We start from the raw sequence: 26813 nt of genomic DNA, 5'->3' as shown, positions 1-26813 counted from the left end.
CAGTTTATCAAGATAATAACAAAATTTAATATAAAAAATAATCTCCTAAAATAAACTTTTAAATTGAATATCCTGTACTATTTGAGATTCACAACACAATGCACTTTGTTCAGATACTTTCTATAGCTATCATGGTAAGGCCAAACAAATGTTTATACATGTTTCCTGCAATTAAAACAGGGTACGGGGTTGGAACCTCAATGGAGATAAAATTATCTTTTATTTTTTGTACATGACTGTATAGGGAAATGATGGGTTTTTTAGCAGTTCTTAATAAAAAATGTCAATAAAATGTGTAGGATAGCAATGATAATTTAGGATAGGAAGGGATGCAAGAAACATATTTATTTTCTTTTTGGCCTAATACAAATATATGAGATTCATAAAACTGGTCCTATAAAAATTTACAAATAAATAAAGTTCTATATCTAATTTTCAATATGACTATTTGTTAATCCTCGGCAATGCCTGGTCCTTGGTGAAAAAAGTGTAGTGTATTTTATCATGCTTAGTATATATTAAAAGTATATTTCAAAGGAAAAACTTGATAAATATCATTAATAATTGAAGCTTTACTTCTCAAAAAATATTTAAAAGACTGAACAATTTCTTTTTCTGCAACCTAAACTATCACACTGAAAGTAAAATATCATTGATGATATAATTTGGATATAAAATTTCAGTAGAGCCATTTCTAAATATAAAAGCGATAAAAGAATTTATGAAAGGTGAATGTTTGAACTTTCATTTCAAAGAAACATAGCTGCCTTTTTTAACAAATATTTAAATCAGATTATGATAATAATAAAGTCTTGTATAGATAATAAATATACTGTGGATTCATTTATTTTCGTGGATACCAATTTTCGTGGATTGACGAAAAATTGCATTTTCGTGGATATTTGATTTCGTGGTTTTGCCAAAGTCTGCATATAAGACTATAGGAAATTTGTTATTCGTTGAACATTATATTTCGTGGTTCACCTGTAACAACGAAATCCACGAAATTTGGTATCCCACGAATAATAATGAATCCAGAGTATTAAGTATTTCAATATTCAATTTTATTTTTTTAACAGATATTTTACACTATATGGCACACATTAATAAATCATGATAATATAATATATCTTTCGTACGTGAACCAAAAAAGGTTTATTGTATTTTTGTTTTTTTGTGTGACTATTAAATTTTGGTCAAATGAAAAAATGCAAGAACTTTGATATCTTACATGGACTAATAAAAAACTTTTCACAAGTTGAATAAAGCATACACATTATCAACAAAAAATTTGCTAAAGAAACTGCTTGAAATAAATCACACCATATTTACATACAAAGTCACAAAGCATTAAGAAATTATTTATTCAAGCATTCAATATCAATTCATTATTACAGTGTCCATACCATAATGCAATGTTTGTAGAATGTTTCAAATTTTGGACAGTCTCTCTGATATGTCCTATATATATATATATATATATATGGATATTGAACTATATATCCCATAATTGCATGCTGTTTCAGTAATGTGCACAGAAAAGTGACAGATAACCAACATTCTTTCAAAAATTTTGTTCTCACATTCTGTTTTTTTTTACAGTTTTATGCTACTGATGGTATTAATGACTATAAAAAATAAAGACAATATTTTCCTTTTCAAGGATTAATTTACCTTTTTTAATTCATTCATTCATATAACAATAAATTACAGTCTTAAAATGCTATACAAAACAAATATCACACAAAAAATTACAATATTTTAATAGTTTGATGTAGGTGGGTGTAGATGGAGGTCTCTTAAAATATTGTAATTTTTTGTGTGATGTAGGTGGGTGTAGATGGAGGTCTCTTAAAATATTGTAAAATATCACACAAAAAATTACAATATTTTAAGAGACCTCCATCTACACCCACCTACATCAAACTCATTTCAACTTTATAACATTAGAAACATAGTCTTAACATATAGAAAGATTCATCATTGTTCTTTAAGTATTACAAAAGTCATTAGAAATATAAAATTATTATGGCATATATAAAAATACTCACAGCCATTTAATATACTACAGTCAGCTTACTGTATATCAGCTCAAATTTTGTTTTTGACATTGACGATTTAACAGTAATTCAGAAAACTGTTCAATTATTCTTTATTATAAACTTGTATAAAAGATTATCTAAAAAAAAATTTCCAATGAACTTTAAATAAATGTTTGCTAAGTTTACTTTAAATCAAGAATCAACAATGAATTTGAAGGGAATTAAACTTATATTACTTTACACAGAGTTGTCTCCCTTGAACATCTTTTTATTAACATCAGAACAGAAAGTAAAGCCCAAAAAATTGATGCATGATCTTAATATGCCAGAAAAATCCAAGAATAAACTCCCCTTCTGCATGAAAATGACTTTATGCAGTTTCCTAATTCCACCCGTATTATGGTCAAACCTACAGATAATAATCACTAAGATCTACTAATATCTGGCTTATTAAAAAAACATCTGAGATTCTATTATAACCATTAAAACTGGTAACTGAGTAAATAATCTCATTAAAACTACTGCACTCTATTTCTTTTTCCAGGAAATTTTTCTCACTATCCTAGTCCATTATTATGTAACAATAAATTTTAACAAGAAAACAATCAACAAAAAGATAAACAACATATGAATAATAATCTGCTGTTACACTTCAACCTCAGCAACCATCTTGGAAATAAGAGTCTGAACATCTTTACTTCTGAGTTTTGCTGTCTCTAGAACTTCTTCGTGATTGGCACAGGTTTTACAGTCATACTCCATAATACAGCTATTTGTAATCAGAGATAACCCAAACACTTTCATGCCACAATATACTGCCACAGTGGCTTCAGGTACAGTACTCATACCTATAGAAAATAAATCATTTACCTTCACTCAAATCTTCATGTCATATAAAAACGTAGTACATTTATAACTTTATCAGTTCTCACATTCAAACTGCATTATAAGATGTATTTCATTAGAAAGATTGAATAATGGATCAATAAATTCAAATTTTTAAACAAGAAATCTAATATGTCACCATCATTCAATAAAATGATTTAACATATAAATTTTCAAGATCGAACAATTTGGTGGACTAGACTTGCTAAAAGAAGAGAAAAGAAATAACTTTAACTGCGACCGAATAATACAACCACTTAAAGCTGCCTCATCCTCATCCATAAATTGAAGATAATTCAATACAAAAAAGTCAAAATTATTTATAAGTATTTGATGAAAAATATAGATATTTCTAGACACAGTGAAGATTTCATTTCAGCCTAAGGATTTTTACAATCAAATTACAGAATTTTAAATTCAGAAATTATTGCGAAGTTTTTATTAATGTGAATAATGCGACTGGATAGTTAGAAATTATATTCTGATATCTGATACATATATATGTCCTATACAAATTTTCCCAAAATTGCAATAATTAAACTTGTTTTGTCCATTTTTCAAAAGTTGCAATAATAAATGCATGCAATGATTTCTGAACTTATACAGTATTTGATAATAAAATTATGCAATGTTCATAAAGTGCCCATTCTTAAAAAAGAAACTTGACTATCAGACTTTAACCACTGACGCACAAAAGAACAGATACAACAGCATTCAGTGAAAACATTATGTTATTCTTACCTGTAGCATCAACCCCACATTGGAGTAGAAATTTACATTCAGTGACAGTCTCATAAGATGGTCCAGATAACATGGAGTAAACTCCTTCCCTGCAGAAATCCGTATAACCTAGTTCTTTGATGCATTTCTTTGCCAGGTTACGTAGATTGAAATCATAAGCATTAGATAATGCTGGAAATCTTGGTCCAAATCTACAAAAGACAAAATGAAATCAATGTCTGTTTGACAAGTATTATGGCAACAATGTGATCAATGTTCAAGACATTTTTTTATATGGGTAGTCAATAAGAGGTTTTCATGTTTTTAATTTATTGAAATGTAAAATCAGCTTACCCAGACACATTATTTTGACTACGAGCCAACCAGTCTTTGCTCTTACTCCTAAATGCCGCATGCTTAGCTGAGAAGCAGCAAATACCAATTTTAAAGTCTTTTGGTTGACCTGGCCAGGGTTCGAACCCATGACCTCCCAAACTCCAGGCAAACAAGCTACCATGAGACCGACAAGGCGGTATATAACAAAAGACAACCACTGCCAAGTGTTTACAGACTTTAGACAGGCAGGAGACCGACAAGGCGGTATATAACAAAAGACAAGCACTGCCAAGTGTTTACAGACTTTAGACAGGCAGAAGACCGACAAGGCGGTATATAACAAAAGACAACCACTGCCAAGTGTTTATAGGTGTAATACCACCATTGATTTTCCCCTATTAGTCTTTGTTAAATTTGCACTTTTCAAAAAATTGTGCAGAATTTATCTTTGTTTCAAATAAACAAATACTTGGCATGAGTAAAGTTTTATCCTGTCCAGTACTATAGAAAAAATTTCACATAACATTTCATTGCATATAAGAAAATAACCATCACTGGAAGTTAACCAATCAAATTTTCCCCCTTTTTTAACCTGTGTACAAGCTTTAGTAACCATGTAACCTCAAGTTTCCAAAATATTCTATAGAAACCCCAAATAAAGAAATAATGGTGCTTTGAAATACCCAAGATATATGTTTATGACTCAGAAATGTTTTACTGCAATGAAATGTAGGATCAATTACCTACAACTGTCAAATTCAAGGGAATATTTTTTTTCGACCTATTTTCGTATGCAACCGGATGTGACGTACTATGATTTGGTGGTATTACACCTTATAGACTTTAGACAGGCAGAAGACTGACAAGGCGGTATATAACAAAAGACAACCACTGCCAAGTGTTTACAGACTTTAGACAGACAGAAGACCGACAAGGCAGTATATAACAAAAGACAAGCACTGCCAAGTGTTTACAGACTTTAGACAGGCAGAAGACCGACAAGGCGGTATATAACAAAAGACAAGCACTGCCAAGTGTTTACAGACTTTAGACAGGCAGAAGAACGACAAGGCAGTATATAACAAGAGACAACCACTGCCAAGTGTTTACAGACTTGTAAACAAATCAATTTTGTGTATTTGTTCTATCAGTCTTATTCTCCACTATATCTGTATTTGTTCTATCAGTCTTATTCTCCACTATATCTGTATTTGTTCTATCAGTCTTATTCTCCACTATATCTGTATTTGTTCTATCAGTCTTATTCTCCACTATATCTGTATTTGTTCTATCAGTCTTATTCTCCACTATATCTACCAGTATATATATGAGATTGATACATGTTTTTAGTTCAAAGACCACTTTCAGCAATATTGGTTATTTCATGGCTGCCAGTCTTTACTGGTGGAGGAAGCCGGGGTACCCAGAGAGAACTACTGACCTTTGGCAGAAAAACTGGGAATTCTAGTCAATCAAAATTGGAATCAAACGTACCTGCCATGTGCTGGGTTCTCACAACCTAAGTGTTGGTGGGCTAGTGATCCCATAGATGAACTATTTAGACCACTCTGACACCGAGGCCCCTGTTATATGAGAAGATATTTACCTATCATCATTTGGTCCTATTAATGGATTTAAACCTGAGAATCCTGGTATATTAAAATGATCCTTCATTATCATGATGTCCCCTACATTATAGTCTCTGTTGATACCACCGGCAGCATTTGTTATAAATAGTGTTGTAACGCCCATCAGTTTCAATATCTTTATAGGTAATGTTACCTAAAATAAAAAAGATTTAATTTACATACTTGTAGTTATAAAAACTAGAGGATCTCAAGAGCCTGTGTCGCTCACCTGTATTTACTGATGCTTTGGAAATCATGTGAAATAAGGTTAAAATCATAATTAATAGTATTAGATATTAGATATTATAATGCTATCTAAGATAATAACAAAAAACTGCAAAATTTCTGTAAAATTACTAACTCAGGGGCAGCAACCCAACAACGGGTTTTCGGATTCGTCTGAAAATTTCAGGGCAGATAAATCTAAATCTGATGAACATTTTTGCCACCTGTCAGATTTGCTCTAAATGCTTTAGTTTCAGAGATATAAACCAAAAACTGCATTTTACCCCTATGTTCTATTTTTAACCAAGTTGGCCATGATGGTTGGAAAGCGGGGTTATCCGACAAATATTTTAAACTAGATACCCTAATAATGATTATGGCCAAGTATGGTTAAATTTGTCTCAGTAGTTTCAAAGAAGAAGATATTTGTAAAAGATTACAAAAATTTACGAAAAATTGTTAAAAATTGACTATTAAGGGCAATAACTCCTAAAGGGGTCCACTGACAATTTTGGTCATACCAACTTATTTGTAGATCTTACTTTGCTCAACATTATTGCTGTTTACAGTTTATCTCTATCTATAATAATATTCAAGATAATAACCAAAAACTGCAAAATTTCCTTAAAATTACCAATTCAGGGGCAGCAACCCAACAACAGGTTGTCAGATTTGTCTGAAAATTTCAGGGCAGATAGATGTTGACCTGATAATCAGTTTTACTTTAAATGCTTTGGTTTCAGAGATATAAGCCAAAATCTACATTTTACCCCTATGTTCTATTTTTAGCCATGGCGGCCATCTTGGTTGGTTGGCGGGGTCATCGGACACATTTTTAAAACTAGATACCCTAATGATGATTGTGGCCAAGTTTGGTTAAATTTGGCCCAGTGGTTTCAGAGGAGAAGATTTTTGTAAAAAGCTAACGACGACGGACGACGACGCCGACGGATGCCAAGTAATGAGGAAAGCTCACTTGGCCCTTTGGGTCAGGTGAGCTAAAAAGTAAATGGGGAATGTGTCCATGGGATACAAATGATGCCCCCGCTTGCATATCATATAAAGTTATAAAAAGACAAAACTGAAGAACGCTAAAAGTGACAATACCCAAATTTGTACTTGATCTGGGTTTTGTGGTAATAAGTATTGTGTATAAGTTTCATAACATTTGGTTGAGGCAAACTTAAGTAAGAGACCAGAAACAAAAAAAAATCAGCAATTTTTCCATTTGTAAAGGGGCATAACTCTAGAATGGTAAAAGTGATACCACCAAAATTCCATCTTGATCTGTGTTTTGTGGTAATAAGCATTGTGTATAAGTTTCATAACATTTGGCTGAGGCAAACTAAAGTAAGAGAATGGAAATGAAAAATTCAGCAACTTTTCCATTTGTAAAGGGGCATAATTCTAGAACGGTTAAAATGACACCACCAAAATTCCATCTTGATCTGTGTTTTGTGGTAATAAGCATTGTGTATAAGTTTCATAACATTTGGTTGAAGCAAACTAAAGTTAGTGAACGGAAACAAAAAATTCAGCAATTTTTCCATTTGTAAAGGGGCATAACTCTAGAAAGGTTGAAATGACACCACCAAAATTCAAACTTGATCTGTGTTTTGTGGTAATAAGCATTGTGTATAAGTTTCATAACATTTGGTTGAGGCAAACTAAAGTTTGTGAACGGAAACAAAAAATTCAGCAATTTTTCCATTTGTAAAGGGGCATAACTCTAGAACGGTTAAAGTGACGCCCCCAAAATTCAAACTTGATCTGTGTTCTGTGGTAATGAGCATGTTGTTTAAGTTTTATAACATTTGGTTGAAGTAAACTAAAGTTAGAGAACGGAAACCAACGGACGGACTGACAGACGGACGTACAGAGGGACAAAGGTAAAACTTAATGCCCTGTCCGCTACGGCGGGGGCATAAAAATTAATAACTGTGAATGCATGCTCTTAATAAAAGTTGTGACATTGACACATTTTTTTTAGGTTTATATTTTTAACTTTTCTCTATAAGGGACAGTAAGTATGACATTAATCATGTTAACATTTCTAGTACAGAAATGTTAAAATCACAATCTAAGAATAGAAACAAAGTTTTTGAAAGCATTATCAATATCTACTTTTATTAAAGCTGTTATCCTAATGCTAGCAAGTTAAAGGTTTGGTTGGCTTGCTGGCTTTGTTTGTATACATATTTGCTCAAGCATTGTAATTTAGATTGACATCTGCAATCAGCAGAAAGGCGGGGCTTCAACTTGTATACATTGCTTGACTTACAATAACATTTATAAGTATAATGTATACAAATTGCCTCACCTATTTATTGATAGCAGATGTCAATCTTAGTTACAATGCATGAGCAAACATTTATACAAACAAAGCAAGCAAGTCAACCAAACCTTTAACTTGCTAGCATTAGGATAACAGATTTAATGACTTTTTTTTTTTTAAACCTAGTGATGTATTTGCTGATTTTTTTTACAATTTCTCCAAGGTCAGCATAATCATCGAAGGTTTTTCAACAATTTCTTAAAGGTCTGTACCATCATTTGAAATTTTTTTACAATTTCTTCAAGGTTGAAGGTCGGCATGATCATTAGAGGTTTTTTATTACATTTTCTCCAAAGTAAGCATAATCATCTGAAGTTTTTTTTACCATTTCTCCAAAGCTGAAGGTGGCATAATCAATAGTTTTTTTTTTTAAATTTCTCCAAAGCTGAAGGTGGCATAATCATCTGAAGTTTTTTTTTAACAATTTCTCCAAGGTTGAAGGTGGCATTATCATTAGAAGTATTTTTTTACATTTTCTCCAAGGTCAGCATTATCATCTGAATTTTATTTTTACAATTTTTCTTTATGATATTGTAGATCAGCCCAGTTATATTATATGTAAATATTAACCCAGAGTGAATTCTTTTGCTAAAATTCATCAAATGATATATATTCACAACTTTAATGCAAAAAGTAAAACCTTACAGGTTAAAATGCAAACATAACATTCACAAGAAACATACAATACATGAAAGAAGTCCTAAACAAGTCAAGTTAATATTAATAATATATATAAGTATATAGATAATTGACCAATGTGGACCTTATTTTCGCAACTCCATGGATTGCTTTATATAGCCTACAACACTAGACAAAATATCTTCATGGGAATCTAAAATAGTTTCAAGTTTAGAGTTTGGGTCAAGCTAGTTAAAATTAGGAGAATGGGTTTTAACTGCATTTATACGGGGATTTCTGATATAATGGTGATTTGGCAATGAAGGAAAAAGAGTTCCTCATCATCTTAAATTTTACAAACTTTACACACTCTATGTTCTCTTTGAATTTTTTTATATCGAGTTATTTCAATTTCCAAGTTATGGTCACTTACACAGAATTTTGTTAAAAGTTGACAACTATTAAAATTTTTATAAAGGTAAAGTTTTGAACTGTTATCGATATTTGAAAGTTTTTCAAGAGTGATTTTATCATACTTTTCTATAACAATATGTTTAAAAGTTTTATTAAGTGAATTTCTTATAAGTTTAAAAGGTTTAACAAAATCAACATATTCTTCTTCATCAATATTAAATTCTTTAAAAATGTTCTTTGCAAAAGTGTGCCAAGTATATATTCCATGTTCCATACTTATTTACTTTGAAAGCTTCTTTAACAAGAGGGTTTATTTCATGGCAGTTAATTCTACAAAAATATAATAAAACTTGAGTTTTTATAAAGGAATCAAGTGGAAATCGTCCTAACTCAGACTTTGCAGCTATATTATATGAGGTTTTTTTAATTCCAAAATTAGTTTTACAAAATTTATGATGCACTTTCTCAAAGCTGAATCTGTTGGTCAAGGAAAAAATATCACAGTTAGTTCCTTGCATTTTGGCTCTGTTCATGGCTCTAAAAATGGAGTAATAATCTTCCATAAACCAAATTTCGCTATTATATAAAATAATGGGTTTAATTAGCAAATCAAATAATTAGCATGATAAATCAACAGGGACATGATGAAAATTAGACATATTTTTTTAGTGAAAATGCTGCTTTAGGCGCTTTCTTGGATAGTTCATTTGTTGATCTCTTAAATCTACCTTTATTATCAATAATGTTCCCAAGAAAATTATACTCTTTTAACTTCATTTAACTGATTTTGACTCAAAAGAATTTCTAGAAAGAAAAAGCATAATTTTAGTTTTAATAGTATTATATTGCTTAAAATTTTTAAAATAAATAATCCAAAATTCCTCGTCATTATGAAATTGTAAATCATCCTCTGATATATATTATTCTACCTTGTGTAATGGGTATCCTTCATAAACATGTACCCTTCCCTGCATAATTATCACTGGTTTATCACGTAATTTACCAAACACAAATTGGCCTTGATGTCCAGGTACTGAAATTAAAAACAAATTATTTACCATTCAGTATGTTTTATGAACATTTGCCAATTTGTAACTGGTTGATGTTGGTTTTACACTGCATCAGCACAAAAAGGCTGTATGGCGTTGAGCAGATCTGTAGTGAAAGGCTGATAGACAAAAGTGTTTTCCCCGAATTTTCTTTACATGATTGAGGGCAGGTTAGAGCCAATAAATGGACTTCGAGAGTAGTGTTCTTTAAATTTAAAGCATGGTGGTAAAGTTGATTTTACATAAAAAAAAATTAATAAAATCTATCATCCAAAGGATGGTGGATAAAGACTGATGCTAGGTTGATAAATATGCATAAATGCTTCAGGGAAACACTGGAAGTCAAGCTCTACCTCTGTAAATGTATTTTGAGGTAAAACGTTCAAAAAATGATCTTCCTCCTTTTTTTTGTTTGTACCACCATATTGACTATCTGTATTTTGATCTGTATTTTTTGTTTGTAGCACCATAGTGATTATCTGTATTTTTTGTTTGTATCACCATAGTGACTGATCTGTATTTTTTGTTTGTAGCACCATAGTGATTATCTGTATTTTTTGTTTGTATCACCATAGTGACTGATCTGTATATTTTGTTTGTACATGTACCACCATAGTGATTGATCCGTTTTTTGTTTGTTTGTAGCAACATAGTGACTAACCTGTATTTTTTGTTTGTAGCACCATAGTGACTGATCTATCATGTAGTTTAGAAAGATAACAGATATGACAGAGAAACTGAAGTAGGTCAGCTGCTAAATGTCTAAAAAATGGTTTATATACTGTTGGCTCATTGTTGAAGGCTGTATTGTGACCTATAGTTGCTTAAATCCATGTCATTTGGAATCAGGTGGATAGTTGTCTCATTGGCAATCATATAGCATCTCCTTACTTAATACAAATTAGAAAATGGTTAGTTCATGGTGGAATGAGACTTAAACATGTGCAACTGGAAAGGAGTCAGTGGGGTTTGTGTTTATCTTGGAGGTGCTTAGCGTAACTGTACTTTGTTTTAATGCTATACTTTATTAAAAGACACAATATGACAACAGCTTGAAAAGGCATTTTGATAATATTGATGTCATTTATATGTCTATACTGATGTCCGAGTGAAAAAACAATGACAAGTTTTAATACTAAACACCTAATGTTTTATTTTATTGTAAGTGCTATGAAGTTTCATATGTTCATTTCTAAAGAAAAAAATGGATGTGACAACAGACAATTATTCATCATGTCTTTTAAATAGTACATTATCAATGATTATAAAGTCTGTTAAACATCACATTTTAAAAGCCCAGTATGAATATTAATATACATATGACACAGGTTTCATATACATCAATGAACAACCTGTATTATAAATTACCATCTCTTCTGTTTCCGCTACATGCATGTTCCAATCTACAAGTACATGATGAACATACCTGTACTAACAGGAAATCCTTCTATATCAAAATAACTAATTGTCTCTTTATCTTCAACTAAATCTGCTAACCCCCCAAGTCCAGAACCACAGATAATTCCAAGTTGAGGTCGACATTTAACCCGCTTCAGGATGTCTTTTGCTATTTTCTCAATTTCTTCATAAGTATCATACCTGTAATATAAAAAGATACATGTATATAATCACTTCGTTAATTAGGTACCAAGTAGTAAGATACTACAGTGTACATTACCTTTCCAATAGAAACTGCCAATGCCACTTTCTTGAAAGAATTTTTGGATCATTGGTCATTATACATGGTATATTGGTCATTATTGTATTTAGTCAGAATAGACAAATTTTGTCGGCCTTAGACCTGGAGACTGGTGCATAAAGTTAGGACTTCATTACATGCCACCATGACTGTATTATAATGGAAGGATATACCATTCAACACTGTTGCATGGGTGAAACATTCTCATTAATCTATGTCAGTCATGTGTCAGTACATATAGTTCATTATAACATGGATTGAAAACAACAAGTGTGACTAAGGGACGACATCAAAAGATCAATGTAGGATAAAAAACTTAAATCAAATAGTTTGGGGGTGGGGGGGGTTTAAAATTGCTGCAAGTTTTGTTTATCCAAAATCGATTTTACATATATCCATACTGGTCAATCAATTTTTCCCAAATTAAGTTAAGAGGGGGGGTGGGTCAGTGAGAAAACTATGTGAATTAAGTTTTTTATCCTACATTGAACTTTTGATGTCGTCCCTAACAATGTGAAATTTTAGATAAATAAAGGTCCAAAATATTCCTTGTATCAAACTTTTATTTTTTTGTGGAATTATTGCAATAAAGAAAAAAACTTTAATGAATTATAGTGAAAACATAACAGCTCCCTGGACTAACTTGGATGACAGAATTAAACATTGTACTGTCAGTTAATTTTGTCACAGTTCTGTGCATTTAAAACCCTTAATCAGGTTAATTCCAAGAAAAAACATTAATTCCTTATCCTTTCTTTTTTAATCTACTGGTATTCATTGGTATTACTGAATTCCAAAGATTGCAAAACAAATTTATTATAATCTCAAAAAAATTTACATAATTTAGGAAATTTAGTGTATGAATTCAAATTCTAATATAACAGTAACATCAAAATTATTAAACTCTAAACTTGTTAAAGGGGCATCAGCTGTCAAATTCATGTTCCCTGATTTGATTCAAATTCACATATTTGATTTTATAACATACTAAAACATATATCCAAATAATAAAAAAAATAAAATAAACCATTTCAGTGCATGGACTTGATAATATATATCAGCATTTTGCGTGTATTTTAGTCTAGACGCCATCTAATTAACCATCGAGGTGACCTTCAAAATCTGCCAAAGGTCATATAACCCAATGTAAACATAAATATAGATATAAATACATAGTGAACAAGTGCAATTGGATTATTCTAGGTCTGTTTGATTTCATAGCAAAGGTTAAACAAATATGTTAATCATTGTTTTTACCTGTATAAGAATGAGTTTTTGTGGATCGAATCAGTCTACGAAATTGTTAAACCTAGTTTCACTTTCAATGTTGACATTCTTTTCCTTTTAATAGCTAAGCATGCCTAGTGCATGCGTAACCTATCTCCAGCTAAGGGGTTGCATTGGAGGTCACATGAATACAGATTCAATGAGGTTGAATTATTCACTTGCAAGTGAATAATTCATCAGCAATGTTTCTTGGCTTATTTTGACAAAATTGAACCAAACTGGCTGCTAAAAGCCAATTATTATTTCACTATTTCACTTTCATTAATGATTGAACAAAAAAAATATATATATATTTCAATTTTTTGTATATCTCGTAGCTAATGCCCCTTTAAATATAGTTTAACTTGAATAAATTTTTTGTAAATCACATCAACATCTGGTTGGAAAATATTTTTGTACTGTGGGTAAAACATAAATAAATGAGAATTCAGATGTAAATAAGAAAGGAATTTCAACATTTCAAGGGCCTTTACCATGTTCATATAACAATAAGAAGATGTGGTATGATTGCCAATGAGACAATTCTCTACCAAAGACCAAATGACATAGTTAACAACTATAGATCCCCATACAGCCTTCACCAACAAGAATAACCCATACCAAGCCTACTTAAAAGAGAGAAAAAATTTAAATGCATTATTATAAATATGTCTTGCATGTTAAACATAATTAAATGCAATAAAAAATTTAAATGCATTATTATTATTGACAAATTATTAGTGAACATATGGAGGAAAATTGCCAACAAATTTACAACACTTTTTGATTTTACAATTTGTAGTGTTCAAAATGTGACCATATATTCAATAATAATCTAGATTTTGGATTTTATATAAAACATCTTTGATTTGACTTTTACTTGAATCATGGAAGTATTACATGTATATTGATATAAGATAATACTGCCATGCTTTAATCTAAATTTTGCACTGATTAACTTAGAATTGGACAAAAGGCATAAAATATAATTAATCATGTTAATCCACGTGTGTAACATATACTTAATACTTATTACTGTAAGTTACTATTATATTAGGTTTTGTTTTGTATTTACATACATGGTTTCATTTTTCATATTAGACATCAAATAATTAACCAACTTATTAATATGCACTTCTCTTACTCACTAATTAATAAAAAACAAAAAACATTATGTAAAATTTTATTTTTAAGGGAGGTCTTACATTGTACATTTTTACAATGAATATATCAAGAAGTGACCTAAAATTTATGTAATTATTTCGAAAATACAAACAAACAACAAAATAAGAAAGTTACAAATGAAAAAAAAAATACATGTATAGTTCAGATACATAAGACAACTTACTTGTGTAATAAATTTGAAGTCATTTTTAAAAAATCAAGTCCAGTTTTTTCGACCTTTATATATGCTGTCGTCCAAAATAACAATAGTTTATTTTTGATCTATGTGTTCTACCCGAAGTCATGTATGAATGTGTCAAGTTTTAAATATCCTGTATGTATAAATATTGTGATCAAATCTTTAATCCTTCTGATTCTAATACAATGTCATAAGTATACATACGTATATAATGATATAATAAATAATCACCTTCAATTTATTCCTGGTCTTATTAATAGCCAGAATGAACTTAACTTTTTTTGGTAACAAAAAGTTTACTTTTTAATCTAAATACTTTCTATGCGACTGTCATACAACATGTACAAGTGAGAGGTTTAGCTAGCTATAAAGCCAGGTTTAATCCATTAATGTTTTTGTCATTTGATACACGACTTTCTGTTTTGAATTTTCCTTGGAATTTTTTTTTTTTTTTTTTGTAATTTTACTTTTTTATAAACTTGTCAAGACTTTGAATAAATTTATATTGGACACAGTGATATGCGGTATGAATTTATATTAATCAAAGAAGACAGACTTTTAAACTCTTTGTAGATTTTTTCTGGATTTATTATTGTTGGGTTGCTGTCTCATTGAAGTTTACTTGCAAAGTATGAAAATGAAAACCATGGCCATTGGACAAAATTATTTGTTATACATAAATTTTTCATTCTAAATGCTGCAAACCAATCATTTAAAGTACCATCAAGAAAAGCTGACCACTGGAGTGTGAAAATTAGGTCAAGCTATTTAGTATTTTACATATTGGTCAGAGAGACATATAATTGTTACAACAAATCAACATCTAAAATCTTTTTTTACCTATCTTGCATACAGTTGACATGGATAAAGAGAAAGATTTTACTTTTGGAAACTTTAAAATGAAGTTATGGCTACTGGACAGACAAATACAAAGCATTACAATGAATTAAAATATCAAAAACAACATTAAATTGAGATACAAAAAAAAAATCACTAAATTTAGAGTCCAATATAAAATAAATATGCATATTTTGTACTGCGAAGTGGGAGATTTTCAATTTGATTTAATACTTTATTTATTTAAAGAGGATTGCCAACATGTGCACTGGCCCAACAGCCAGAGGCGAAGTGTGGGTCTCCTTAGTTGAAGAATGGCAAATTTTTGTCAGGGGTTTATCAATCACCCTTCATGATTTTAAAAGATCAAATTGAAAATACATAAACCAGTGTACAACCCCTGCAAAAAAACTTATCTAATAGTCTTAAGGAAGATCAACAATTGGGCTTACGGTAATTAAACTTTTCTCAGTACTCGGGAGTACAAAATTTGTGCACAAAACATCAATTCCATTATTTTGACTGGTTGAATTTTGAGTCAGAGTAGGATAATCTTACTCCAAATTTTCAAGACTGTAAGGCCAGGAACAAGCAAAAACGTGGAAACATAAATCATCTTGAGCAGGTTTGACACTAGAAATATTGAAAAATAAGACCTCTTTACAGTATACAGAATGAAAAAAACAAGGATGTACATCCAATTAAATCTGATGAAACATAAGGAAATTATCAATATATTACACGAATACCACTTGGTTGTACTTATACATTCTTAGAATAGGGTAATTAAACAACTAAATGTATCAAGAAAATATAATATGTTAAATTAAGTTAGTACATGTAAATCTTATCTTGGTACAAATCACTTAAATGTACTATTAACAACTAGCCAACAGTGAAGTGTGCATGAGATTGCTATCGATTTTTCTCCTTTTATTATCACTTTCCATAAAAGAGAGCTAAATTGAACTTATTGATGTAAATATTTATCTGCATAAATTTCTTTACAGTTTAACTGTTTGTCTATTTCATGGTTCATGAATTTCACTATTAAATAACATCTGATTAACATGATTTTGTACTTTTATATACTCTAATCATTTAAAACAAGAGTGCACACGCTGAAATGTCTCGCCTTCTTTACTAACCATTGATTTTATGTTGTTAGTCCTAAATATAAAGCTTTACTACAACTATCACATAAACTTAACATGATCCAAGAAAATGAGGTCAAGGTCAGATAAACCAAACGAGAAATACATGTACACCTTACAATCATTCAATAAACCAAACATAGTTGACCTATTGCTTATAGTTTCTAAGAAACAGTCTTAACCAAGAAAACTTAACATTGACCAATGAACCATGAAAATGAGGTCAAGGTCAGATGAACCATGCCAGACAGACATGTACACCTTACAATCAAGTTATGCATTAAATATAGTTGACCTATTGCTTATTATAGTATCTAAGAAACAAACTTAACATTGACCAATGAACCATGAAAATGAGGTCAAGGTCAGATGATACCTGCCAGACAGACATATACACCTTACAATCCTTCCATACAACAAATATAGTTGATCTATTACTTATAGTTGAAGAAAAACAGACCAAAACACAATAAAATGCTTTGCTGAGCGCAGCCTGATACGACCGCAGTGGTCAAACCCTGAACAGTTGGGGCAAATTTGGACATAATATTCAAGTTTGATACTATCTGAATTTGGATTGTGATCAAATTTTTGACATAATATAGGTTTATGACACAAAATAAATGTGGTCAAAGATCTTACAAATCTAATGCACAATACTGTGTCAATTTGGAAAATTTTGAGAAAAAAAATATGAACCCTTTTAAAAAAAAATTGGAAACCCCCCCTTCCCCCAAACTTTTTGAATCCCCCTTTTAGCATTAACCATCAAACTCAATTGCAGTCTTTCCTTTGTAGTATGGAACCTTGTAGTACAATTTTAGAGACATCCATACACTTAATCACAAGTTACTGTCTGGAAACTAGAAAAATGCTTTTTTTAAATTAAAAAGCCTCCATCAGCAACATTAAATTGTAATATCTAAAAATAAAATTCCTTCACATACATAATCATGGCTATAATTAAATTACCTTTATTAAACATTTTTAAAATAGTAACTTCTAAAAACAAATTGACAGCTAATCACCTAAAGACTATACATTTCTTTATAAATAATTTACAAGCAGTGTAAGGGACGTAATTTGACAATATGTGTTTGAATTACCTCCCTTACACTGCTTTAAAATTATGTTTTGTACTTAAGTAATTGTCCATTAACCTGGAAACCCTTGTTTTTCCCCCTTTTTGCCCTTAAGTCCTAAACAGTTTGAGCCATAACCCCCCAAAGCAAATTCTTACCATCCCTTTGTGATATGGTAACTTGTGGTATAATTTCAGAGATCCATACACCATTTCACAAGGTAGTGTCTGGAAACAAGAAAAAGGCTTATTTGGGCCCCTTATTCCTGAACTGTTAGGACCATAACCCCCAAAATCAATCCCAACCTTCCTTTTGTGGTCATAAACCTTATGGTAAAATTTCATAGAAATCCATACACTTTAACAAAAGTTATTGTCCGGAAACCAATGTGTCTTCGGATGACGACGTGATACCAATATACGACAAAAGTTTTGCGGTCGTATAAAAACTTAACACTGAGAAATGAACCGTGATAATGAGGTCAAGGTCAAATAAACCTGCCAGACTGACATGTACATCATAAAATATTTCCATACACCAAATATAGTTGACCTATTGCATATAGTATTACAATAAAAAAGACCAAAACTCAAAACCTTAACTTTGACCACTGAACCATGAAAATGAGGTCAAGGTCAGATGACACCTACCAGTTGGACATATACACCTTACAATCATTCCATATACCAAATATAGTAGACCTACTGAAAATAGTATCTGATATATGGACTTGACCACGAAAACTTAACCTTGTTCACTGATCCATGAAATGAGGTCGAGGTCAAATGAAATTTTTTTTCAAGTAGTCACTAAACCATGAAAATGAGGTCAAGGACAACGGACATATGACAGACGGAAACTTCGTAACATAAGGCATCTATATACAAAGTATGAAGCATCCAGGTCTTCTAGCTTCTAAAAATAAAAAGCTTTAAAGAAGTTAGCTAATGCCGTCGCCGGATCACTATCCCTATGTCGAGCTTTCTGCGACAAAAGTCGCAGGCTCGACAAAAACTCTGAATTTTTTAAAAGTTCTCTCATGGCTTACATTTCATTTAGCCCATAACTTTTTTATTTTAATTTTATAGTTAATTTTGTCTATCTTACAGCTTTTTGTTTTTTAAGGAATATAAAGTTGGTGTTGAAAGCCGATCTCCTTTGATAGTTCGTTATTTATTCACAGTTTTTCTATAATTTCTACACGAGGTGTTCTTTAAAGCGTGACATATAAAACTTGTTTATCATTATAGAACTTCCTATGACCTCTAGTCGTCTGTTTTGTTATTGGGTTGTTGTCTTATTGAAAGACGACCGGTATATACCAAACATTTCCTTTAATTCATAGTTGTGATAGTGGTGGTAGGAATTGCCACTATATATGAACCCTGTAAAGCATAGTAGTAATACAATTTCATGGTGGCCTACACTAAGTGAAAAGCCATAAAAGGCATACAATATGATAGTGGTTTGCCCTCATAATGAAAAGACAACAATATATATAATTGTTATATCTGTATATATATATATACCATATCATTAATCATGTTAATGTCCCGATACACATTTTAATAAGCACCCACCATGCCATATAGCACCGTCCCTTGGTGCCTCCTGCAGTTAAGCTAGATATATTTAGCCTACTCACAGAATTCTTTTTTTTTTTTTTTTTTTTTTTTGTTACTTTCTAGAGGTGTGCCTGAGACGAAGGTTTTATATATACTCCTATATATATATATACAAATATGTGAAAACTGTTGTTTATATTATATTATGCTCCTTGTGAGCCTATTTGATGGAAATAAAGCATCTTCTTCGTCTTCTCCTATATACTTCTAAAATGTTTTACCCTGCAATTAAAAACTACCATGACCACTTCTTGAGATATAACTTTTACATTTTGTATCGCTATAGACACTTGTTTATATTTGAAGACTATATGTTGACCCTCAGATTTCTTGAACGTTATTTTTTGTGTAGTTTGGGTTATTTATCATTGAGGTATTTCGTACATTCATACATCCTTCTATATATACACATGTTTTTGAATTTACGTGACACTTTTTGATATTGTGTTTTTCATAACTGCTTTATGAAATAGTAAAACAATTTTCTAATCCAACAGTTTCACCCTTTTAAAATGAAGTAAAGTTTAGTCAAGAAGCTATCACTTACTTAGCAAAACCTTAAAAGAACAAAGACAATCAACAACAACAATAAATCTATCTGATTAAAATCTGTCACTTTGCTAAGTTAAAAGTTGATAACATCCCATAAGGGGTCATGTTAAATGACCTTTCAGTTTCAAGTCAAATCTTTACCTTTAAGGTTTCAGTATTTTTTACAATGGACTATGAAAGAAATTATAGGGTTAACTGTGAAATATTTCAGAATTTAGCCCTTAAACATTGTTAAATTCAATGATCTCATTGTCTTTTTTCCAGACATCATTTGGATGTTTTGGTGTCGACCTTATCATGAACATTTATCAACTTGTTTCATTGTTTCATCATAAATTGTAAGTCTATTAACATTTAATTTATATAACAGTAATTTTCAATTGTGGGCAAAAATATGTTGTCAATGTCTGCCAGTGTGTAACATGAAACAATTGGTTGATTGAAAAATTTGCATTTGAGGTCATCTTAACATGATCCCTTATGGGTTGTTTTCAGATCTAACACACAACAAATGTCAATGAACGAGAGAGTGAGAGAAATTCTACCACACAAACAAATTGATTACGATATATTTATCCACTCAAGATAGTTAAATTTTCAAACTCTAAAGTGGTAGGTTTACTGAGCATTTTAGAATTTAAAAATTGAACTACCAGAGTGGATAAACATTGTACTAATCCGGGTTATGTGGTAGAATCGGTTTCTCCCATTATCTAATGGAAACTGCAGATTGCTATATTCCTAATGGATATGGCAGGAAATCACCAAAAGACAAATTCAAACAGAGTGTGGTTTACATTGGTTGGAATGAAATACTGCGATTTCCAAGTGAAATCAAAATGGACACACAGAAATGAGAAATTCCTATATCTTGTTTATTCTGTCATGTACATTCATCACAATGATGTTTAATGATATTAAAATATATGTTTTCTTACCTAATACCCTGTTATATTATTAATATCTCAGTGAAATTTTATCATTGGTTTGTTTATGTTATATCATTCAGATTTCAAGATCAATCTTTACATTAGAAGAAGGGGATAGTTCTCATTTCTCATCTGAAAAGGTCACTTTTACTCGCAATATATTTTTCTAAAAATTCAGTCTCATTGTTTAACTGAATAATTCATAACAATTTTTACAGGGTTTTCACTTAAAGAGTCAAGGGAATGGTCAATTTTGTCATGGCTAGTCAACAGTTCATAAAAAAAAATCAAGGAAATCAAAGCCTGAACTCATCATTTAAGTCTTGTACTCATCTTGTAGCCTAAATTTATTTTTCTAGAGTTAGATCACAGAATTATGCACCTTGACTCTTGAGACTCTAAAATGGTAAATCCAGACTTAATGGAGCTGAGAACTCTTTCTTATCATTTGAACAAACATATCAAGAACAGACTTGTGTGTAAATATCTGAGATCAAAGATTATTTCTGTGATGAAGCAATATTATATTGATGTCATTTATTTATCATTATTTCTAACACTTAAACTATAATAAGTTTCATAGGGTAAGCCCCTACCTAATAAAAACATATTTATTTACAGCAAAATGATAAACCCATGTGACTAACAGGCAAATATTTAAGAGAATGTTACAAATATATGCTTTTGAAAGTTTGCTTAATTCAGTATCAGTTATGTTCATTGTTGTGGATCATACCGTTACCTATATTTGTTAACTTTTAAGTTACCAAGTCTTTTTATCTGAAGATTAGTCTCATTGGCAATCCATCTTCTTGCTTTTATATTTTGTTTTTAAAATGTTACAAATGTACTTCTATATCCTTTGGTAAAATGTAAACACATGATCATCAATCTTCTTTATTCATAAAGTATGTAAGGTTGTTTTTATCTATGTTTTTAGGTCTGTAAATGAACTGCTATTTATTCAGGACCCTGGCACATCACTTGTTAAATTAGCATGTATCATTTTGACAACTTGTAATTTAATGAACCACATAAACCCAGATCATGCAATTGTCTCATAATGTATATTAAGAAATGCTGAATTGCAGCTTCATATTTAAGGGCATACGATACAGTTTTATTCCCACGGTGAATGTTTGACGAGAGTTTGCATACAAGCTATTTTTCACCTTGTCAATTCAAATATGAAATAAAAAATATACCTTCATGTGCTACTTTTAGAGATAAATGGGGTCGAAATTTTAGATATTTACTGGAAATTTCGGTTTCTTGGACATTTCTATCCTTTGGAAAGACATCTTAACTTTTTGGTTTCCAAAGATAAACGCAAGCAGATTTTTGTAAAAGCATCTGGAATATCTTCTCTACATAAGTGTGCTTTGAAATTGTGTACTAATTCTTTGAAAATTGTTCGTTTTATCATATTTTCATCATTTTAGTCAAAGAACAGCATTTTTTGCTGTATATTTATCTAAATTTTAAAAAATTCATCTGTGAATTTTTCATAAAAATTGGCACAAATAATCTTCATATATAATCAAGCCAAATGTAATTTTTAAAAAGAGGGGTCAAAGAACTCGTTTTCAAGTTAAATCAGTCTGAATGATAAAAATCAGTCGAAAATGCATCTTTTCCCAATATGTCACAGTTTGACGTCATGAAAATTAACATATTACGTTAGCAACATCATTACCTCCCCTGTAACTGTATCATATGCCCTTAACTGTATGAAAATAAATTTGAGTTTTACCTAATATAAGAAACTTAAAACTTTTGGTTATAATGCCAACTTTTAGTTCACTAAAAAAATCTATTTTGAATGTCACAAGAGCATTTAAATTTCTGTTCTCTTGCCTCAAACTATATATTCAATACAAAAACATGACGAAAAGAACCTGAAGTTTAATATATTTGGTTTTATTTAAAGTGCTGTTAACAATAAAATATCAAATAATAAAAATGTCCTGAAAATAGAACAAAAACATGTTTGTCCTAACCTTGACCTAGACACACACTCAAGATTGAGCCAATCAATAGCTTAGTTACTGTAAACAAAATGACACACCTTCAGACACCATATTTCATAATAATTTTTTCACTTCATCTTTTTGTTGATCCATATTAATTTTTAAACACGACTAAATATGTACACACATGTAAATAAATTCAGACTGAACATTTCTATTTATGTGTATTTTCAAGATCATTCCAATGACATACACTAGAGGCCTGAACAACAACAATTCATGCATTTAACCTTTTAAACATGATTGTCATTCCAAGTTAATAAATTAAATACAGCTTATCGATGGCCCAACCGAACCTTCAATCTAAAAGGTAGGAAAAGAATAAACAAGGAGAAAGAGCAACTATTTGGTCAATCATTGAAATGTAAACATTATATACAATATCTATTGTGACTTGTAAATATTTCATGTAGGCAATGTAAATAGCTGAACCAAGAGGGCAGAAATGATAAATGATATTTAATTCTAGTAGACTGTTTAACACAATTTGCTCCATTTACAAATGTTAAGCCACTTAGTCTATTAAAGTCAGATGACCTTGGTACTTTAAAAAGTGCATTTATAATACTTTTCAAAGTTCATTATCTACTTACATGTAAATGTATACACTGCATTTAAATATGTTTCAAAATACATTATCTGATTAAGAATCAACATCTTCACCAGCCAAAAGGCATGTATTATCCTGGTACAACTTTGAAAATAGATGTTTTGTGTGTACATAAAATTAAGATGATGATGATGACACTCAGGTTAACATACAACAGCTAATTAAATGCATATTCAAGACGAGGAAATGTTAATGTAATATGAATAGTAACCCTCCTTTGTACTAGACCCACATGCTAAGCTGGATTTTAAATGTGCTAGTTCACAAGGCAACAGTCCGCAGGAAGACATGTTACCCTACCCATTGAAACACAATATGCCTTACTCTGAACTGACCTGTCTAATTAGCTCTTACGTACATACACCTTAGTGCTGCATCAAATCAAAATGCATTCTGAATAAAACATTACTGACAACAGAAACTGTATCAATGTTTAAGTTGGAATGAATGATGATACAGATATTGAACTTTCCATGATTCTATACATAACTTACAAAATAACTTGTCAATCAAAAATCTATTTATATATACATGTATTATGCAATTAAAAGTTGGAACACAGTAGTAAGATTGAATAGTAGTAATATTTGTACTTAACAGTATAACAAGTAAATATTGATATAAAATTTTTAACAATACCAAAAGCACAGCTTAAGAGATGTCTTATAATACAAATATACATGTACATATAGAGTAACAATATATTTTCTAAACACATGATTAACATGGATAACATATGGCAAAATATATGAAGTTTTAAATCAAAAAAAAATAAGATACTATTAATTAAGTACAAACTACATAAAACTTTAAAATTCAACAGCTTGAACATTATGATAGCTGACTCAGGTTTCCCCAATAGCATTTAAATGACACGTCTTAGTTTTTAATCCATCATATACCATACATGCCATATACTGGTACTTTTAAAAATATATTCTTGGAAATTACATGGATTCCTTATGCCTTTTGTATTTACTGCTCTTTTCTGTGTCCTTATATTCTATAATTGTTTTACATTATGAACACTGCAGTCAGTATTTTCATGCTTATAGATTATGTCAATTTTTTTTGTCATGTACATTGTGTGTTGTAAACTTGTATGCCAATAACAGTTTATACTGAATGGAAAAATGTTTAATTTTCAATACTGTATATGTACACATTAGATGAATAACAGCAATAAAAGCGCTGTTCCTTTGCTTTTTAAGTTTTATTACTGTGCAAATACTTATTTTATGTCATGGATGGAGACCCCATATCCTTTCTTTCCTATTGTATATTGAAAACTACTCTGTCATTTTTTAAATAACAAATAAATTACAAATAAGTGAAATATTTTATATCATGATTTAAATATTTATTGAATATATCAACAACAAAAAACACTACAAATTTTGTACTAATTTTGAAAGAAAAATTCTAAAATGTTCCAATATTTATATAGTTTCTGCTTTTTCTGCTGCTATAAATTAGGAGTTATTTCATCCTACTTGACACAATCTTTGTTGTGTCATTAAGATTGTTTTTCAATTTGCACAAAAGGTAACAATGGCGTACTTCATCTTTAAGGGAGACAATTTGTGCCAATGAAAAGAGAAAAATGGTAGAAAATAAAATGATTATTATAATCTGCAATACAAATGGCCAAATTTTTATAAAGAAGTAGGGGCATTTAGACTCGGTTTTGGCCCAAGTAAATAAAATGATTGACAACTATTGCAAATTGGCACATAATGTTTGGAAATTCATAGAGTCAAGAAATATAAATGAAAAACATTAGATTTTTTATTTGATGACGTCACAATTACATCATAACATATACCATTTTCATGAAAACGATGAAAAATGCAGAATTTATGCAGTTTTACAGTGTGGAAAGCAGCCAAGAAACAACAAACTTGTTTAAGAGTTCTAAGTTTTGTTATAACTATTGACATAATCTCACCAAATATACAGTTGTTTCTTGGGACAAGTTGGGTGCACCCATACTTTGCCAATCTAAAATATACTTAAAATTTGACGAAAAATAAGGAAAATCAAGAAATTTTACAAAATATCCAAATTCTGTCATGGTTTGTTGCCATGGTAACTCGTTAAATGTAGAATTTGTTTTTACTTTCTGAATACCTTGTACCTTAGTCTAGTTAGGTCAGAATTAAGAATATGTATGATAACTTTTAAATTTGCATTAATATTTGGGCCAAATTAGGGTCTTATTGCCACTACTCCTTTGAAACTTCTCTACCAAGCTTTTGACATTTCTTTTATCATGTTGACTGCTCCGATCTAAATTATTTGTGGCTAGAGCTACACGTGCCAATATTATAATGGGTTGACAGATTATAAATCATTTAATATTAAGTTAAAATCTTACCCAGCTAAACACAAATGCCCATTCTTTGGTTTGCTGTCACCATTCATTCCAGAATAATCTCCATTCATTTTAGTTTTTCCGTCTGCACTTCTCTTCATGTTTGTCAGTTTATATCTTGTTTACCACTAAACCAATGTTTGGTAAATAATACTAGTATAATATTGGCGGTAATTTGTAAAGCGGAAGAAATCATGGTAATTTTGCTCGTAATTGAATATATTGAATGGGGTTGTCATGATTGATGATTTGCAAATGTTAGAGAAAAGATTTTATTTTATTGTAATATACGAAGTTTAAAAGTTGGGTTCATCTGGATGCTTGACAAATTTATTAAACATGTAGCACTATTTTTAAGATAGCCTGTAAAGAGGTCGAACAGGGGTCAACAAACAATGAATGAAATTCCCGATGATGTCACGTGACAACAATTGCATCATATATCGACCACAAATTACTAGGAAAGGAAAGGGTTAAAAAAAAAAACTCACTCCTTGTATAAACAAGAAGAATTTAAATATATCATCACATAACAATTTATACAACAACAACAACAAACAAATACTTAATTATACATAAACTATTCAATACAAAGTATTTATTGTCAATTATGACGCCCAGTAATGACCTGTGTACTCAAGTTAAATTACAGGGAAACAATTAAATGATTACATTTGAGATTACATATTCCTTCATTACATTGACTATGTCTAGGTTAGTCTATGGAAAGGTATATACTATGAAATTAGCTTGCCCCAAGCTCTTAATTTCATAGTATATACCTTTCCATAGACTATCCAATTTAGCACATATTTACAACTCGAGTAATCTTTTAATTGGTCTATTGATAGTTTATTTTGGCTGACTACTTGTATCACAGGTGTTTGTAAAACGGAGCTCATTAACGAGTTTTGTAAATCTTCTCACTAGTATCATTGTAAAATATGTGATTTCAAAAGGCCCTTCACTCCAGAATGAAAAGATGGTAGCTGCTGGTGTAAGTATGTATACTGATATAAAGCGGTGTTTTACTATACATG

The 26813-nt window shown here is 30.5% G+C and overlaps 1 protein-coding gene across 2 annotated transcripts; it reads right to left on the bottom strand.

The window, feature by feature from the left end:
* Positions 1-2621: 2621 nt before the first annotated feature.
* Positions 2622-26023, bottom strand: LOC127701081 (purine nucleoside phosphorylase-like). 2 transcript variants are annotated; one of them, XM_052204886.1, is made up of 6 exons: positions 25777-26023; positions 11679-11851; positions 10133-10236; positions 5590-5765; positions 3669-3859; positions 2622-2890 (listed from the first exon to the last, which is right to left on the bottom strand). In XM_052204886.1, exons 1-6 carry the CDS (start codon positions 25872-25874, stop codon positions 2688-2690), a joined length of 945 nt encoding a protein of 314 aa, XP_052060846.1. In that variant the 5' UTR covers positions 25875-26023; the 3' UTR covers positions 2622-2687. The 2 variants fall into 2 exon arrangements, with proteins under 2 accessions (XP_052060846.1, XP_052060847.1); XM_052204887.1 differs by lacking the exon at positions 25777-26023 and adding an exon at positions 14566-15331.
* Positions 26024-26813: the final 790 nt, after the last annotated feature.

This window comes from Mytilus californianus, unplaced genomic scaffold (genome assembly GCF_021869535.1).
Source record: "Mytilus californianus isolate M0D057914Y unplaced genomic scaffold, xbMytCali1.0.p SCAF_5, whole genome shotgun sequence".
Classification (NCBI taxonomy): Eukaryota; Metazoa; Mollusca; class Bivalvia; order Mytilida; family Mytilidae; genus Mytilus; species Mytilus californianus.
This window is presented reverse-complemented; position numbering and strand designations above follow the sequence as displayed.